This window comes from Xylocopa sonorina, chromosome 6, assembly GCF_050948175.1.
Source record: "Xylocopa sonorina isolate GNS202 chromosome 6, iyXylSono1_principal, whole genome shotgun sequence".
Taxonomy (NCBI): Eukaryota; Metazoa; Arthropoda; class Insecta; order Hymenoptera; family Apidae; genus Xylocopa; species Xylocopa sonorina.
Window position 1 is genome coordinate 13,046,120 of NC_135198.1, and position 18,803 is coordinate 13,064,922.

The following is an 18,803-nucleotide window of genomic DNA, read 5'->3' on the forward strand; positions in this document are numbered from 1 at the left end:
CGTGATACCGACCGAACCGAACCCGATTAAGTCATCGGACGGGAATAATACGCGCGGCAAACTGGATTCGCGGAGAACCGTAACGGAACATTGTAAAAGTTTTCTGCGCGCGACGCGAACGGGGGATCAGTTCTAGTGGATACACGGTGCTGCGAATATGTCGCGTCTTCGTGGCTCGCAGACGATCAAGGACGGCTCGAAGACGGTCACCCCGTCGTCGTACCCCAGGGAGCATTTCCACGACGAGCAGGAGGACCGTCCTGCGTTCGCGTCGTACAAGAACGGCTCGAATCGGTACCATTTCGGTATGACGAGGCAACGGAACGACGAGCCGAGCAATAACGGTCGCAACTGCACGGGGCACGCGAACGAGGACCCGGACTTGTTGTACAAAAAGAGCAAGCAGCACTTTGGCGCCTGGGATATCAAGGACATCGTCCAGGAGGAGGGTTACAGATCGAAGAAGCAGACGGACCGATTCGCAGAGGACCCTCGATTAACGAACGGCCGGGCGACGAACGAGCCTGCCAGGCAGGATCGTTACGAGGATCACGAGGAGGCGTTGTCGCGAGACGATCGCGGGAGGACGGGCTCGATCGATCGGGAACAAACTGGATCGCATAGATCGAGGTTGCCGCGGACGAAGAACGAGAGCAAGGAGGAGAGTCAAAATCGCGACGAGAGGGAGCAGCTGCTGAGGGACATCGAGAATTTGAACGTCGAGGAAAAATCGCCGGATCGAGGGATCAGGGCGATGATCGAGAGGTTCAAGTCACGAGAGGAGGAGAAATTAAAGTCTAGACAGGAGTGCAACTCGCTCTGTCCCGAGAGAGAGGAGTACAGATCGAAAAATGGGGGTCGCGGTATCGATCGTATCGACGTTAACGATCGCGACAGAGAAAGGATGCAGAAGGAGGATCGAGAGGACGAGCGGAGGTCTGGCAGACCTAAGCCGCGAGAACTCGAGAGATTTGGACAGGAGGAGAGCGCGAGGAGTCGATCCACGGATCGGAGAGCGGAAAAATTCAATGACGCGTACACGGATAAAAAGATCGCGTCGTACGGCGAGGAGAAGAGTCACAGGCGGCACAGAGAGGTGGAGGACGACGCAACTTGGCGGAAGGATAGCCCTAAAAGGCGAAGTTACGTTTACGACGGCAATCCGGAGGATTTCGACGTGCGTCTTCAGCGATACGAGCGAGCTCTCGTGGAACCGAGAAGGGATCCGGAGCCTAGACGAGTGTCGTTGAAAGATTCGAACGCGGACTTGGGTAGGAAGGAGTCGTTTAAGCAGCACGATCGACAAGTGACGCGAAAGAGTTCCTTCAAGACCGGTGGTGATGCGAAAAAGAGCCACTCGAGAGACAGAGAGTCTAGTTTGGGCAGGAAAACGTCCTTCAAGGATCAGGAAAACGATCTGTACCGAAAGAATTCGTTCCACAGCCAGGAGGTCGACAAGAAGTATTTCGGGAGCGACCCGGAACACGTCTCGAGGAAAAGTTCGTTCAAGGACCAAGGCTACGCGGGGAGAAAGAATCCCTCGAAAGAGCAGAGTTCGGATTACGGGCGAATTTCGTCGCGGAATCGAAACGACGAGGAGGAAAGGAAGCGTTCGCTGAAAGGGCATACCGATGGAGTCAGTAGAATCACCTTCAAAGAACACGACGCCGATTCGACCAGAATCCATTCGTACAAGGATCAGGAGTCAGACGTCGGCAGGGTCAGCTTCAAAGATCACACCTGTGACGTAGGACGCAAGAATTCCTTCAAGGAGAAGATCGTGGAGTTCGGCGGGATATCGTACAAGGATCACGAGGATGACGCGGAACAGAAGTCCGGGTACAACGTGCAGGATAACGGGCCGAGTAAGGTGTCCTTCCGAGGCTTCGACGAACCGAGGAGGAGGCGTTCCCCTAACAGCAGATACGTCGAATTTGCCAGCGTCTCGGTTCAATGCCAGGAGGACGAGGGTCGCGGTAGTCCCCCTACGAACGATCAGGATTACGATTCGGAGAGGAAAGGCACGTTCAAGGAGCGAGACTCGTTATCGAAAAGGCGAGGGTCGCCCAGGAGCAAGAGTTACGAGGTTGAAGATAAAAGAGCGGGCAGACATTCCAGACCGTTGACACCGCCGAAACGGGAGGAACCGGAGTGTCGAGAGGAACCGAAGGATCGCGAGGAATTCGACTCGAAGTCCTGGCACGAGAATAACCGGATTTTCGCCGTGAAATACCTGCGCGAGAACACCAGATACCGCACGAATCCGGAGGGCCGTTCGGAGATCGAGCGCGATCCCTCGCCGGAAATGGGAATGGTGGAGTACGGTGGCAGGAAACACTCGAACGAGGGATTCGGGAACGAGATCGAGGACGCGAAACAGAGCTGCGCGAAGCCGGAACCGTACAATTACGGCAGCGGGGATCACGTACGCGATCGAAACGGAGCGACGATCATCAGGATTCGATCGAGTCCGGAGACGGCTGTCGAGAGGCGACGTCGTCGTCGTCCGGTGCAGGACGTGCACGCGGGACGACGGCGGCGTTACGAGCCGGAGGACGAAGAGGAGAGCGACGAGGACGAGGAGGACGATCATCGGCAGAGAGGAGGATCGCGCGGAGACGGCTTTGCACCAGGAAGAGGCGTTCCTACACCTTCGAGAAGAGTCTGGAATTACCGCGAAGGGGTATGGCATTTTCATGAGTCAATTGCATTCGATCGGTCCTTTATGGTTCAGAAGCGGGAAGCGATATTCATAAATCGATGGAGAAGATGAGAGTTTGATCGTTCTAACGGTTTCGTGAGAGGCAGAGGGAGAGGAATTTTGTTTTTCTGATTTTCACTAGGCGATACGCCGTTACAATTGGACGGAACAAGTACGTGCCGAGTGTGTTGGTGGCTCGTTGCAAGGTGCGAACGTTTTCTTGGCGCGTTTCACGCGATTTGCTCGCCGCTGATCGGTCGTTAGTTGCGGTTCGCTCCTGCCACGCTTTTGTATCGCGATTTCGTTCACGTCGATAGCTACGCGCTATATTTTCTTCCAGCTTACAGCTTCTTGCCTGTACACGTCTTTATTGTATTTATACACACTACTCTGGCGCGCGTCCGCGCGTTCGCCGTGCAATTTAACGAACATGTATGAAATAAGTGAAAGTAATTATGAGAGTAACTGTGCCGACTTATCTTTATGGAATTCATCAGCCGCATATATGAGAGCAAGTAAATGTAGAAAGTTCTGATTAAATTTCTAGTTGACCAGTGAAACTTTTTGATTCCAATCCAATCCCAATGCGACACGTTTCTTCGCGCAACTGCCGCTCTTCTTGCCGGTACAAACTCCCAACGTAACGTTCGGAGGCCCGGACCGTTCGCCACGGTACTCGAAGACGTAATCCGCCGCGGGACAGGAAAAATCGGCCCGAGTGAAAGCGAACGAGAACTGTACCGACGTCGGTTCGACTGTCGCCGCTCCGCTAATCCTTTAATTAATACGCTCGCTTCTTGGCTATTTGCTCCAGTCCTCGGACGCGAACTTTCTCAAGCTGGGAGTCGCTCGACACGGTCGCCAGGCGAAATTGGCCGGAGCAAAAATCGCGACCGCCTCTGGTCTCTCTTTTTTTTTCACGCGCGAGCAAATTACCCGCTCGGCCGGTCGAAGGGGTTAACGGTCCGTCATCCGAGTCGGTTTAACGCAAGTTTTCAATGTCCTTACGTAATTCCACCGTCTATTGGCCAACGCGTCATGGAAATGTCAGCGAACCGCCCACAAATGGAATGGTCGCGCGGCGTGTAGGACACGTACCCGTGCGCACACGCACGCAGCTCGTACGGATCACATCTTTATCCGGCTGTTGTCGCGATGAGAAGTGGAAAGAAAAAAAACCGCGGGGCCTTTGTCAACGGGATAATCGACGACCGTCAATCATCGTCGTTAACGATCGAAAACCGTTGTAATCGCGGCGCACCGGGGACCACTCGCGGACAAAGCTGGGTTTTAACCGCGCTAGAAACGTTCACCGTGTCTCGCGTATGATTCAGCGGTACGAGATCCGAGCCCTCGATCGAGCAGCGGTCGAAATAGCGAGCGCGAAGCGGCGAGGAATTAAGGACGAGCGCGCAGATGGTACGTTGCGAAGGCAGACACGCGCGTACTCCAGGTGATTTCCAGCTGGTAGAGCGGCCGCCACGGAGAAAAAGAAAACGAGTAATCGCGGTCCTTTCACTCGTGAGTCAGGACGAAAAATATGTTATTTTTTAAACGGCGCGCGGTCTCCCTCGGGGATCATTATTCAGGATCGCTATATATAGAGAGCTAGAGACACGCATCGGCCAACATATTTCCCGTGGCGCGTTCGCTTGTCTACTCGATATTTGGCGATGTCGATGCCGCGACCTGTTCCACGTGGGCGGTGCTACCATATACGCCGGGCCGGAAGGCTCTTGGACGCATCCAACGCGCCGCGAGCCTCTTCGATCTTCGCTTCGTAAACGCTCGCGACGACACCTTTCGAACAGCGACGCCACGGCGCTTTCCAAATGTCACGAAACGGCTCCTCCTCGTAACCGGAGAACGTGGGAGCGCTCGACTGGTAAGCGCTCGATAACCGCGAACCCTCCTTCGATCTCGCGCTGAATTTTCAAAACTTTTTTTCCCAATTACGACCAGCCGCGCTCTCGCGGCTTCGACCTTGTCCCGCTTCGCGTGCGTAATTACCACCGCGTCACGAGCGCGCCGAACGATGACGCACTCGGTTCCCCGACGATCCTCTGTTTCTTTCATATTTTTTCATTAGTCACGATTAGATCGGAGCTACGATCTCGGAGACCGAATCGAGGATTCGTCGAACGATGCCTCCCCAGGCGACTGACATTTGCGCCAAGATGATCCGAACCTTTCACCGTTTTGCAATTAACGCCAGCTGATCCTGGGGACGATCGTTTTTAACGGACGTTGTTACTGCATCTACATTTATAATTCTACGTTAGAACGTCGCGCGTCGTAGAACGGATGACTAAGAACGTATTTTTGTTTGCTCGCAGGGTGTCCAAATCACGGACGTCGAGGAGGGCCAACCCTGTCTGCAATGCGGAGACACTTGCACAGGATTTTCGCCGCATACGTGGAGGTGAGTGTCATCGTGTCCACCCTGAGCGACTTCGTTCCACTCGCGCGAAGATGAAGATAAGAAAAAATACCGGAAACGAGCTTCCGTATACTTGGACTACCGTTTAAACGGGTCGACGTATCTGGTAGCGTATTCGTAACGGTGACACAGTTCAGTGTCAAAGTGTTCGATTTTCTCGCGTCTGTTGACGCTCGTCCGCGATCCGCTCGAGTGATCGATGAATCCTATCGCCTCTCAATTAGCCGTACATATCGTCTAATGCATTCTATCGATCCGCGGGCTCCTCTAATCGGGGGTATCGGGTTGCTTGTCCGAACAATTATCAAGTTCCATTAGCTCGAAGGACGTGGAGCGCGTAATTCCCTTTCTCTCTTCGTTTATCGACCGCGAGAGAAAGCTCTCGTCAGCTCGATCGAGCGTGGCGAAAAAGTTCGCTCGCCAACGCGACGAATTCCAGTTTCGTCTGCGCGGGTAGTTACCGCGAAAGGTGGTAGCATTGGGGGAGGGGGTGGAAGCGAAGAATCGGTCGATCGATCGAGGAGACCGCTGAAAGGTTTCCACCGCGCGTTCGTTATTCGAAGCGTAACTGAGCAGCGGTGAAATTACCGGTTAGTAATTACCCTCCGTGACTTACGGGGCAGCAATGCGGTAATAACGAATTAATTGGCGACGGGAGGGGGCGCGGAAGGGACCCTCCTTCCAGCATCGCGTTCTCCACGAGGAGAAAGGCGCGGGGACGCGACGTCGCGGCTTGCTGCATTTATAGCCACCGAGATGGATTCACGGTTGCACCACCTACAGCGGCTCGAAAACGCCCGAACCGATCTAAAACGGTTCGAAAGCCTACCTACCTACCTTGGCTCGCGCGTATATTGTCCGCCTGTCGATCTATATCCAGGCTTTCCGATTTAATCTCGTCCGCGCCTGCAGCGATCGCGATGAATAACGCGTCTCGACGGAAGTTTCGGAGCAACATTCGAGAAAACGATCATTCGTCGTTCCTTCGAATCGTCGAGTGGCATGGCTGACGATCTTTTTTCATTTTCCTTCCAGTCGCCACGACTCGCCGCTACGAATCGAGTTCGTTAGCTTGGAAAAACAAGGTCGAACGTTGGCCGGAAACGCGCCTGCAATCGTTTAGAAGCTGATAATGGGCTCGCTCGGCTCGTTTCGAAAATAAATCGTTGACACGTGCGGACGAGCGCGTTCGTCATCGGTCTGGCAGAATTCGGATAATTACCCCCGCCGATTGGTATCGTTGACGGACGTCTCGAAACGCGTGCGAACAACGCGTTCGCGTTTATCTTGATTTCCATCCAGTTGGTATTTTTTCCGACGGATAAAATAGGGGAAGAATAAAATTAATTCGATTTTCACGGAAGTCGTGTACTTCGTGTACGTGTGTCCTCTCATCGAATGCCCTTTCGTCGTTTCTGAATGGACTATAAAGATAGGCGGACAAAGGTGTGACTTATCGATCGGGGACCTTCGTAAAGCTATCCACCTAGCCTTTACTTGTTGCATGTCCTCTGATTTATTAATTGTCGAGCTCGAGGCGCGGCATCGACGCCGTTCCGTAGTTTACGAAAGAACAGAGACGCGCTCGTTCGCGCGTCCCGCTTTCCGCTAGAATCCACCGGCTGTAAAACTGTAGGAGCGATAAAACGAGAAGTAGAATGCGTAAGACCGCCGACAGAAGATCCCGATAGTTTATATAGCAGTGCGCCCAGGATCCCCAGTAAATCTAGCGCGCGGCTGGTTTTACCGAGGACAGCCGTCTCTCTCTCTCTCTCTCTTGCCCTCCATCCCGTGATCCGCTAGCACGTGTTCGTATTTATAGGTTTATCAGTTGGCAAACGGCGGCGGTGAAACCAGCGGAAAGCTTCCTCAATTAGGAAAATCCATTATTCGTCGCGGTTTCGATTCGCGGCTGCATTTCGTGGACGATAAAACGCTGGGCGCAGCCTGCCGGGCCACTGAGTTACGCTGACTTGCGGTAATTTTACGAGCGTTTCGCGCCTCGGTTAGAACCATGCCGCGGTGGCAACACATGGCCGTACTCGCGGACTTGACTATTTTCCAAACGCCACGTCCTGGATATCACGATATCGCGCCCCGCGACCAGATAGATCGGTTCGCTGAAGCCGTAACGCCAGGTTAGACCTAGGTCGGACCTTGCATACCATCGATCCGACGCAATCTGGTCTCGCGATTAGCGGCGGCGGTTCGCAATTCGGTCTAGACTGGTAGGCGTAGCCGAGGCCCTCGAGCCGAGTTGGAACCTTGACTGGATCAACGCAGATCCGAATGCCACGTCGGATAAATCCTGTTAACGCGTTAAAAGATCAAGGTTTTTCCCTCGTCGATCGTTCTTTTCGCCGACATTCTTTTTTCCGCCGTCGTTGCCTCTGTTTTCGTTTACCGATCACGCGAAAGGAGTGCGTCGAGAATGCCTCGCACTCCGCGTTATATCGCACTCGTTCGAGCGACGATCGTCGTCAGCCTCGACAGCCACGCGATCGTGAATTAATTTAGCAAATTGGCTCCGGGTTTCCGCGAAGCGATCCGTTTCCTTTGACAGTCCGCGTTTCCCGTTCCTAATTATGGAAACGACGGCTATTGAATTACGCGGCGCGGATCGATCGGAAGCGAACTCATCTGGTTGAAAATATCCTCGCCAGTGCGAGGCATCGTAGCGTAGAATCGGAGAACCGGTAGCACTGTGGCTCGGCTGCTCCGATCGGACAGCAATTGCTCGAAACTCGAGTCACGCAGGCTCCCAGCACTGGCGTCCTCGCTCACCAGAAGCCCCGTGAGTCACTGGCGAGCGAGCGAGCTAGCTAGCTCGTTTGCATCGCGTCCCGCCTCTTCCTGGCAAGCCGAACACGCCGCGCGTGCACGTGCTCCGACGATATGCGCCAGTGTAGACCCGGCTGAGCACCGGCAAGAATTCGTTTTCGCCTTTTGACCGGGACGATCGCGTTCACTCTTGGCACCTGTCGTCCGTCTTCCACGGCGCGAGCCCGAGGGGCTTGCCCGGATCGCGTACAACGTCCGCGAGGTTGTCGCCGTGACGCGACATCGCGATTACGCAAGTTATCCGACCAAGTGCGAGCGCGTGGGACGATTAGAAGCTGCTGCTCGAGGTCCGGGACCGGTGCGTATACCTGTTGCGCGGCTCGTTCGTTCCACGGAACTTCTGCGAGCGGCCAGCCACGGTGAGAGAAGTGTGCGTGTGTTCGTTCTACAGTGTGGTGATCGCCCAGCCCCGTGTGCTCCGCTCCGCGTAGCTGGATTCGTTACGGGGATACTTGCTCCGATGCCTGGGGTGTGTTGCGCCCGAGCGCGGGGGATGGGTTTCGATGCCTACCTCCGCGACTGCTCGACCGGCGCGTAGGTAACGCGCGAAATTACGGTAACGATCGTTAGCGAGCCACGGGTTCGTTAATTTCGATCGGTGGACCAGTTTACGAGGGCAGTGGCTCCGATCGATTCCAACGGGGCACCTGTTGCTTCGATTGACCGCGAGTCCCTCGTTGGACTCTGTTATTCGGAGAAATACCACCGCTCGAGGCGCGTCCGTCTTTCTCCGGAGACTCCACTACCCCCTCGTAACGAGAGATAACTCGTATGTTGTCGTAAAGCGGTTTTTATCGCCTGTGAAAACAGATGCGCGACGTACGTCTTGATCTATGATTCACTGGAGATCGTAGCCACGGGTACGAGAGGAATGTGCGTCGCGAAAGAGATTATACGAAAAGCAGACGGTGTCTCGATGGGTGCTCGTCATCACCGTCGTGTCAAGAATCGCTGAACGTTGCGCTTCCCCCCTTTTTCAACGAGCCTGAATTTAATCGTCGATTTGAAATGGATTTCAAAAACCGATAGGGTAACGTTACTCCCCTCTTTGTCACTTTAGGGTCGTTGACAGATCTTTGTTCTATTCACGGTGTCGCGAGTATCGTCGTTTTAATGTATCTATTTTTGTGAAATATTTGGAATTATTCCGGCACCGGGAGAGAGAGAATTTTGCTGGCCTACACAGCGGTCAGGTATGCAGGTCTAGTTATTTTGAGCGGACAACACGAACGATTAAGATTCCCATGTCAAATTCGTCCAGTGTACCAGTTTAATTCGTCTCACGAATCTCGATGGTCATCTATGTCTTTCTCTCTCTCTCCCTCTCCTTCACGATCCAGAGGGACGAATAAAAGTCCGCGGTTTAACGAAAAGTGTCACGAGGACAGACGGGTCGACGAGAGCAAGGGGAATGTCGAAACGTTGGAGGGAAAAAACGATCGTTTAGCAAGGTGATTGTCCGACGAAACGGTCGAGTTCGCGGTGGTCACGTTTGCCCCGTCGTCTTGAATCGGTGTAACCGCGGCTCCTCGATTTCCATGGCGGAATATCGAGTGACGAAACGAAGAAAGTCACCGGTGCCCGTTTCTTTTCGCTCCGCGCTGCGATCCAACACGGCCTATCGAGCGCCACGGCGAACGCATTCGCGCGCTCCTGCGTCTATTTTAAATCGGGGCCCACCAATCGCGTTTTTAAACGCACTAAACTGTGATTTACAACCGACATCCACCACCCGTGCCCGTTCCCGCTTCCGAAAACACGATAAAAGCCTATTTTCGGTCCGGCCAATGCCGACACCGACCCTGGCCTTTTCAAAGAAGCTCACGGTTAAGCACCTCCGAGCCTCTTATCGCGCTCTCCGCGAACGAACGTCGACGATATCGTCGACCGTTCGAGCGATCGACCAAAAAAGAAGAGCGATACCGTCCGGTTTATTTTTGCAACTCCTCTCATCAACGCGTTTCGTTTGCAACGTGTCATCGATAGCCGGAGATCCGTTTCCGAATCCAAGATCGCGCGGCTAGCTTTCGAATTCGCCGCGTCGTTCGATCGCGTCAGCGCCTCTTCTGTAATGGCCACCGCCATGCTGGGGATCTATCGAGAGGGACCAGACGGAAGGCGTTCGTCGTTGGTGTGCGAACGTATGGTATTTCCCTCTGCGAAACTCCAACGAAGAACCGCTCGATTTCCTCGAACCTTTTTCTCTTCCTGGTATCCGACAGTTTTCCACGCCTCTTTTACCCGTTGTACCGGTCGTGGAACCTTGAGGAATCGCTCGGTTCTCGTGCTCGGCTATTATCGCGAGTAACAGCCAATCCGTCGAGTGATACTCAGCTGATAATTAGCCGGGCAATCATCACGCGCGACGACACGCAGGTGCTGGGACGCGTGTGGGTCTGACAAGATGTCGGTCACCCACGCGTACTGCGCAGTGAGATCACCTTTATACTTTGACGTTCTTAGTCACGGTTGCCTCTCTGTGTCGCCAGTTCGACTTAAAACCAACGCCTTTTGTCGGCTCCCGTCGCGTAACTTCCTAGCCAAAAGCTGCTCGTTTACGTCTCTCTCTCTCTCTTTCTCTGACATCATCGTTCAGAGTTCCTGGAAGCTGCAAGCCTCGAGCAGGACGCAGCTGACTTTTCCGGATGCGCGACAGAGGAGAGGGTCTATTGAATCGTCCTTGCGGCAATGTCGCTCGCGCGCGCGCTGCCAGTTGATTGCGAATTATCCGCTCGGCGCCTTTCCGTTAATTCCCGCGACCTTCCTCCTACGGATCGTTTCGCGGCCAGAGTCGACAAATTTCGAACGGCCCTGGACGAAGTCGGGTTCGCGGCTAATCGACTCGCACGTCGCAATTGCCATTGTTCCGAGTCGCGTCGCGGTTCTGCGATCTCGCGGAGGCTAAATCCACTCGCGACAAGCAACCGCGACGTTGTTACGCGCGGCGTGACGGCTTTACAAATCGCTCGCGCCATTCTCGGCTCCTCTCGATCGATGTCGCCGACCGTGGGACGTTTCGATCCGCGCGTACGCGTTTTGGAACTTCCATAGCGCCTCGAACACACCCCCACAGATGTATCGCGCGAATTAGGACCCTTGTAGCCTGCAAAATGGTGTATCGAGTAGAGAGGATAGTGGGACAGAGAAATAGGCTGAAGGAAACGCTGGGACCGCCATAATTTCTTAACGATCGGTGGCTGAATATAGCCACCATAATGGCCGACGGCGCTAGCGGATCGCGCTCGTTAGAAGGCGCTCGTGGCACGCGTAATCCGAGAGTCCCGAGGAAAGGGTAGCCGGTGACATTTCTGGTAAATATCGCGCACACCCTGTCGTAGGCTTTTTACGGCAGCTCCTGGCCGAATCACTTAGCGGAACGGCTATAAACCGTAGGGCAAACAGTCCGCGACACGAGAGACTTCTCTCAAGGATCTTTCCGTCCCGCCGTCATCGACGCCGGACATCAAAGTTCAAACGAGCGGTTAAATCGCCGATGGTGGCGTGGAACGTTGGCGGCGGCTCGCTCGTCGGGCCGGGAAAAAGAATCCCGTCGTCCTGTGTACGCGGCACGCTCCGCGGTTATTTATTTACCGGGTATACGCCGACTCGAGGGAAAACACGGCGGGAATTCGCGGCGCGGAACGATTACGCGACATTCTATGCGTGTCAAAAGCTCTATATTTAATATTCCGCGGGGCAGCCACCGGGTCGGAGCAACGGCACGCCGTCCGGCTATTTATTTGACTTAAACGCTTGTAAAGTACCGAGATACGCCGCGCACCATAAACTGGCAATAACTTCGCCCGTTGGTAAACACTCTGATAATTCACTGGGTTATCTTCCGTTGCGTAAAACAAACCAGTAAATTCGGAAGATCGATCGGACGATTAGTCGCGTATTAAAACGGAGACAAGAGCGACGACGATCGTCAACCTGCCGGCTGAATGATATACAACGACAACTGTTTTCAACTCTTTCTCGATTAATCTGCATACATCTGTCCGTCGTAAATAACACGGATCAGAGTCTTGTGCCGTACAGTTCGAGTCTCGCTCCCTTTCTCTCTCTCTCTCCGTGTCAGAAATTTTTCCTAAAATCGTTCCACGATCGTTGTACTCGCGCAATTACACCTCGAGTCTGTGGTCGTAGACGCCATAGACAAGATCGTATCGACAGCGAATAAAAAGACCGCTTACTCGCTCGGCGGAATCGTATCGAGGCGATCGATCGTGCCGGTCCTCGCGTTCCTCTCGCCGGCCACGCACGCTGGTACACGCGAAGCGTAATCACGGTCCGTCGTGGTCGTCGTGGTCGTCGTCGTCGTATGGGAATGCGGCGCGTGGGCGAGGAAAGCACGCGAGGGATTAGAATTCCCGGCGAAACCGTGTCCTCCTCGGCTTTACACGACTTTCCACCGCGCGAGCCTGTTTTCACTCCGACGCACCGTGCTCGGAATTCACTTTTTCTCTCGCGCGTCCGCCGAACCAGCGAATCCTGGACTCGTCCTGGATTTCATTAGTCGATCGCGGTACCGATTACGACAGGGAGCGCGCGTTAAGTAATTCCATCGGCGGACGCTGATAAATTGTGCTCGTTAAGTGAATCGAGAGACACGCGCACCCGGTCGACGCGCAGCGCGCGCGTAGGCGTTCATTCACTCGACGATGATGATGATTCCCTTCGCATACCGATTGCGACACACGCTCGGATCGATTGTTGCCCTCGACGAATAGAACTCGCTCCTCTCCGAATCTGGCCCCGTTCTTCGAGCCTAAAATAGTGAACGCCATACGGACACGTAATCGACGATAAACGCCGCGTCGATCTCTTCTCCGTTCCGTCCGAGGAATCTCTGGATTTCCGTGAAACACGGTCCCATGGTTGGTCTTTATCGTGGAAAGAGCACCACCAGCTGGATACGACGTCACGATCCGGATGATAGCTGGGAAGGGCACCTCCCACCGTCCGCTTTGAGGAACCCTTTCTCGAAAGTGCCGTTCCGGCTGCGAGGAAGCGATGAACGGGAGCATTATATCCCGGGACAGTGATAAATCATTGTGCGCGTTAAGTCGAACGAGCTGCTTCTCCGGGGCCGATCAGCTGACGCATTGGCAGAGCGCACCAGAGGACGGTTCGGCAGGAGAGGCTATCTCGATCCGCGTTAACGGGTAACAGCGGTTAAGCGAGCAGTGCGTACATTTCTGCCTCCTCTGCCGGACGTGCGTGCTTTCGTGCGTGAGCGCTGTTACCACGATCTTTCTCTTTCTCTCTTTCTCTCTCTCTCTCTGTCCCTCTTCTCTTCTCGCAGACTAGCTGGAAGCGCGATCGGCGAGCCGCGCTAAATTTAGAGTATGATCACCCGGTTGTTCGCGCTATCGGGACAAATAACCAGGCGATAAAGCGATTCGCGCGGCCGTAGAGCAGGCTGGAAGGCGTGTTACGCGCGGGGCATCGCGAGCCTGTCAAATTCGCTGGTGTCGCGGAACGGTCGCGAAGTCGTCTCCGCTTTTCCACGTGGCGAACACGTGCGCGACGAGAGGCCCTCGCATAGAGATACATACATACGTGCACGCGACGGAACTATGGGCGCCAAGTGGGAGAGTTCGAGCTACGTCGGCCGAGCATTTGGGAACGAGGACTCCGTTCGCCACGAGGATCGGTGAGTTGACGGACTTGCTGGTGGCGGTGGACGACGCGGAGAACCAGTCGCAGGGAAAAAGTCAATCTCGCGGACGATCGGAGTTTACGTTTACAGAAGGATCGCGCGAAGGCTGTCCGAACGTCGAAGATTCCGACGCGCGGACGGCGAACGTGTTTCCGTTGTGTCACGTCCCGAGTTGCAAATCCGCTGGCAGCCGGCCATCTCCGTAATGGAGTAAGTTTCTTTGCGGTTACAGCAAATAAACACGGATCGCTGGTATCGCGACAGGACGCGTCCATGTGTCTCGTTCCTCGTTTAGGGGTTGGCTGTGATCGCTTCACCCTCCAGCGCACCCTCCCGTCGCGAAGCTCGATAATTCAATTGAAAAGTCTTAACGGTAAGGATTCCTCGCATCTGAGAAACCCGACAGGTATCCCGCTCTTCCCGGTGCTTAGACGCGGAACGTGACTACCCGATTAAAGGCTTGGCGTTTTTCTGCCCGTCCAGTTTTCAAGAGGCGCGGAGAGGAACGCTAACGAAGCGGGGAGGAAAAAGAGGCTCGAACGAATGGAAAGTCGCGAAGCGTGGGCGGAAACCGGGAGACTTTTTTCACCGCGGCGAGGCGAACGGTAATAATCGCGAGGGATAAAGGTGGTTTCGAGACCGCGATTGTATGCAAATGCGCGTCGGACGTTGCCTGAAAGTAACTCGTTTGAGAGAGGACGATCGCGCCGCTTCACCGGAGCCGTAGATAACGAGGTTACTCGTTCGTGATAATTCTTATCGACGAGGAGAGCACAGGGCATTGTAGTCGCGTTCAGTCGCATTCGGTGCTTCCCGCGAGCCGTGCGCGCCACGATCCGCCGTTTCACGTGGCCGATCAACGCGACGCGCGCTTTTGAAACTGCATTAATCATCCGTCAGTGATAACAACTACGTCACTCTTTCTCACGAAATCCGTCCCACGTGCCGATATCGATATCGATCGCTTCGAATAATCGGCGATAAGATCGTGCTGGCGACGAATCAGGCGGGCGATTAGAGGCGAAGCGGATCTCGCAGCTGGCAGACGCCGCGTTGAGTCAAAGTCCGACTAGATCTCGAGCAACGAGGCTCGACTCTCGTCGATTGGCCAATAACAGCCGCCTGTCAATCGTTTTAGTTCGCGTGCGTTAGAGCCGCGGTTCAACTTTCGATCGGACGCATTCGAGCGCGTTACGCTGCGGCTCGTCGACACGGCTCCGTGATTCACGCGACCAAGTGTCACGAGCGACGAGGTATCGATCCGTTCGACGAGCATCGCCGCGTTCGTACGATTCGATGAAACGAGTAACTCGGTACCGCTACGCGGCGGGCAGGAGGAGAGGCAGACTTTTACCTTTGATCGGCTAACGACGACGGAGCGAGCCGCGCTTACGATCCAGAAGAACGGTCCTCGTAATGGAAACCGTGGAGCGAAGGCCGCGTCGCGGCTCTCTGTTCTCAAGCGGAACGCGATGAGCCGCCTCGCTGGAGGGACGAGCGGCCAGTCGAAAGTCGCGCGCTGATCGCCGCGGAGCCGCGCAATCGGTGATTTCCAGGCGAAAGATGTTAGAAACGTCTGGGAAACCTGTCGATTCACACGGATGAGATCGTAACCGCTCGACGAGGTTTCCCTCGAGCGATAGTCGTCGGTGAGCGATCGTCACGTGTGCCACGCGGTCGAGCTGGTATCGCGTCGCGAAACGGCCGGATAGATTCCGTAACCGCATTTAAGTTAATTCGATTTGACCGGCTAGGGGGAACAGAGAGAACGACGAGACGCGGTCGTCGTCAGCCGAGTGGCCTCGTTCAGCTCGCGTTTCGTTTCAGTGTTGTCGCTGCCGAAGGTCGAGCACAACCGCGTGATCCCCTGAAAAGCTGCTCGAGGATCGCGTCCCCTTATCGCGATACGCGACCGTGTCGACGCTCGAACGATAAGCCATTCGCGACGAGAGGGATCTCGGTGTATTAGACTCGCGCGATACGGACTTGGCGTCACCAGTCGCTCGTTATCGCCGCGCCATTCGTGTTGCCTCGCGAGTGCTCCGACAATCACCACCATGGTCTTGGACGACGGGCTCTCCGTGAAAGAGCTGACGGAGATGAGGAAGAAAACACCGCGGTTCCCCTCGAGGGAGAGGAACTTCGCCGTGAGACGACGAGGAATACGGAGAACGTTCCCTTCGAGTCTAGGCAGCGCGTTCCCTCTCGCAGCTCCCCAGCCTGATATTCACGAGGAGGAGCCGGCGAACTACGCCCACGAACAGTCCCGCAGCGATGACGCTCCTAGACTGTAAGACTTATTGATTTAGTAAACGTATCGGTTAGAAGGGTTAGACTGGATAGAGCGATTCGTAGAAGGTGGGCGTCATTGCTGACAAAACCTTACGAATTTGGGTCACGTATTACCGAAGGCTTTTATCGAAGGTGGACACCGGTGTATCGAGCTTCGATCGAGAAGATCGCGAGAAGCGTCGCGTTACGCGTCTCTGCCTCGTAATTGAGGTGACGAGCGACGCGTTCGAGCGACGTGTAAAGATCGTCAGCCATTTTCATTGATCTAATAGGACGATCAAAGAGACGCTCTGCGCTCGCTGATGGGAACGAACGCGACGATCCGTCCGCTTTTCATAGTTCATAAGCTTCGCTCTGTCGCTTGTTCAGAGCGACGCGATGATTCTCACGTAGCGCGTTCGCTCTGTCGACGTCCAACGATTCGACGCGCGACTCGTTTTCGATCGATAACGCGCGAGTCCCTCCGCGACGGATATGGAATTTGTTTGCTTTTGATAAATTCGAATTGGCATGCCACTCGCGGGAGAATGACTCACACCGTCGAGTCACTCGATCGTCGCTGTCGTTTAAATTCGGCGAGCCGATTTTGCGGACGGTTTCGACGAATAGAACGCAGCAATTTTGCAACGACGCCTCGCGTGTATTTCAAGTCGCGCGTTTCATAAAACCCGCGGGTGATCACCGCGGCCGACTTGCGCAAGTCGAATTATTCAGAGACATTTTGCGAAATCCTCTCTCCGAACCTGTCCAATATCGACGTAAACTGGCGGCACACGTCCCCGACAATTACCTTGCGTTTCACCCGTGAGATTAATGACGTCAGTGATCGATAATACGGCCCGATTGGACGCCACGTAACGTCCCGTGCCGAGCCGTTTCGAATGCCTTTTACATCCAACGGCGAACGTTGCGTCACGCGGTTGGAAATTTCGTGACGAGTTCTTAACGAGGTTCCGCGTTTGCCGATTTGTCGATTCGTGTGCGTACCACGCGGAGAACGCCAGTCCGCGGCGAGAAATCGAGATCCAGCGTGGGCTGGCCCGATGTCGCGTACGAGATTGCGAACGATCGTTTATTGTTTCAAACTCGTTCGACGCTTATTCACCCGGCGAACGTCCTAGAAAACCCGTGGCTAGCCAAAATATATGAGCTCGTCAAATAAATCTCACTCATGTCCGTACCAGAATAAGTCAGCGACTCATTGCCAAGGTGATTCGTTCGAATCTTATTCCTGGTGATGTTCGATCTTCGATCGCGTCAGATACCTCCGGTTCATCGTTTTTTCCCTCTCTCTCTCTCTCTCTCTCTCTCTTTCTCTCTCGCTTCGCAACTAGTTTGCGAAGCAAAAAGCCGGGCTCTCTGATCAGCGATCGATGTTTTTCTTCCTGGCAACCTGCTGAAACGTAAATTCGAGAAGATTTACACGAGCTCGAGGAAGCTGGCGAAAGAATCGGCGCGCGCTAGTCAAATATTTGCCCATAGGAAGACTTTGCGAGCGACGGGCGAGCATCCAAAAACGTACGCGTGTGTTTACGACAGGCTGTCTTGCGGTGGTCGGCCGGTTTCTCGAGGCATGCCAAAATCTTCGTGGCTTATGTCACGCCATCGCGGTTAATCTGCGCAGCTTTCGAGGGAAGCTTCTCCAAATCCTCCTCCAGCTATTACCAGTGGTCCCCCTCTTACGTAAACCGCGAAAAACGACGCTATCGTCGCTGGCTAATTCCGCGTCCAGTGCACGCGGAAAACGCGACACGGATCCTCGACGCGTTCACCTCTCGCGCTTGGCGTAAACGAAGGAAGAACGCCTCGGAAGAGACAAAGTGGTCGCGTCCAGGAACGAGTTACTCTGAACCACCTAGCTGGTCAGCCGATTCGCTGTTTAAATTATTACCACCGATATTGCTTCCCACCGAGAGCTTTCACCCGGCGGCTACAACCTTTTACGATCGAGATTTTCGTGAAAATACGAGGGCAATTCCTCTTCCGCATCGCGAGAGAAACCGAGGCGCATAAACGGTAATGATAATAATTAAAGTCGAGGAGAGCGAGGTGCCTCGGGCGCGCATCCTAATAACACCGAGGAACGCGATCCTCCTTTCCCCGTTTACCGCGTTCGAGCGAAACGACTCGCGCGAGTAGCCATCGGCCGACTTGTTGCGCGCGTCCAAAGCGAAACGGCCAGGTCGAACGCGAAACGCGGCCACGCGTTCGTGCCATTCGATGGCCACGACGAGGAAATGTCGCGACGTCGTTTCGCACGAGGCGATTTACACGATCATATTCGCGGACACCTTTCGTCGAGCAGTCGCGAGTTCAGACCCGGTGGTCGCGGTTCGTTGCCTCTCATGGCTACAGGATGCTCGCGTTCGTTCGAGAACGAGACCGCGTGGAAGGCAAATCGCGGATCAACGGGGCTGCGCGGGCCGCGCTTCTAATTCCACTCGTGGTCGGTTGCAATTCACGACAAGGTGGGAGCTTCGTCTCGCGGAGCTTTCGACGACATCCGAGGGATCCGCGTCGCCCGCGCCTGCGCCACCGTACCGCCGCTGTTTCTCGGGCCACCCGGTATTAACTATAGGTACACACCTACCTACGTCCTCGTCGAATCTCATGGCGCCAGTTTGAAGTACGCTCCTTCTGCGAATGCACTCTGTTACGTGGCCCGCGCCGCGCCGCGCCGTGCCGTCGCCTCCGATTTCGAATCTCCCGCGCTGCCACCGCGTTACGCTTTATCTCCTTCCGTTTAATCGGTATCGCCGCCGAGTTTCACTGTCGTCCCTCTCGTCCCGGTTCGGGACACAACAGTTCCACCACCCCTGGTGAAGATAGTGCTACGATCCCGTCTCGTCTCTCCTCTCGTTCTT

At 54.7% G+C, this 18,803-nt stretch overlaps 1 protein-coding gene across 4 annotated transcripts in view; it reads left to right on the forward strand.

The window, feature by feature from the left end:
• Positions 1 to 18,803, forward strand: part of Lmpt (four and a half LIM domains protein limpet) — a 62,431-nt gene that overhangs the window by 14,928 nt on the left and 28,700 nt on the right. The window contains exons 1-2 of one of the 4 annotated variants that reach the window (XM_076897105.1): positions 143 to 2,683; positions 5,038 to 5,123. In XM_076897105.1, coding sequence (XP_076753220.1) covers positions 158 to 2,683; positions 5,038 to 5,123 — 2,612 coding nt within the window. In that variant the 5' untranslated portion in view covers positions 143 to 157. Of the gene's footprint in view, positions 1 to 142; positions 2,684 to 5,037; positions 5,124 to 13,549; positions 13,642 to 15,705; positions 15,938 to 18,803 lie in introns of those variants that run through there. The other 3 variants (XM_076897100.1, XM_076897101.1, XM_076897099.1) reach the window with 3 other exon arrangements.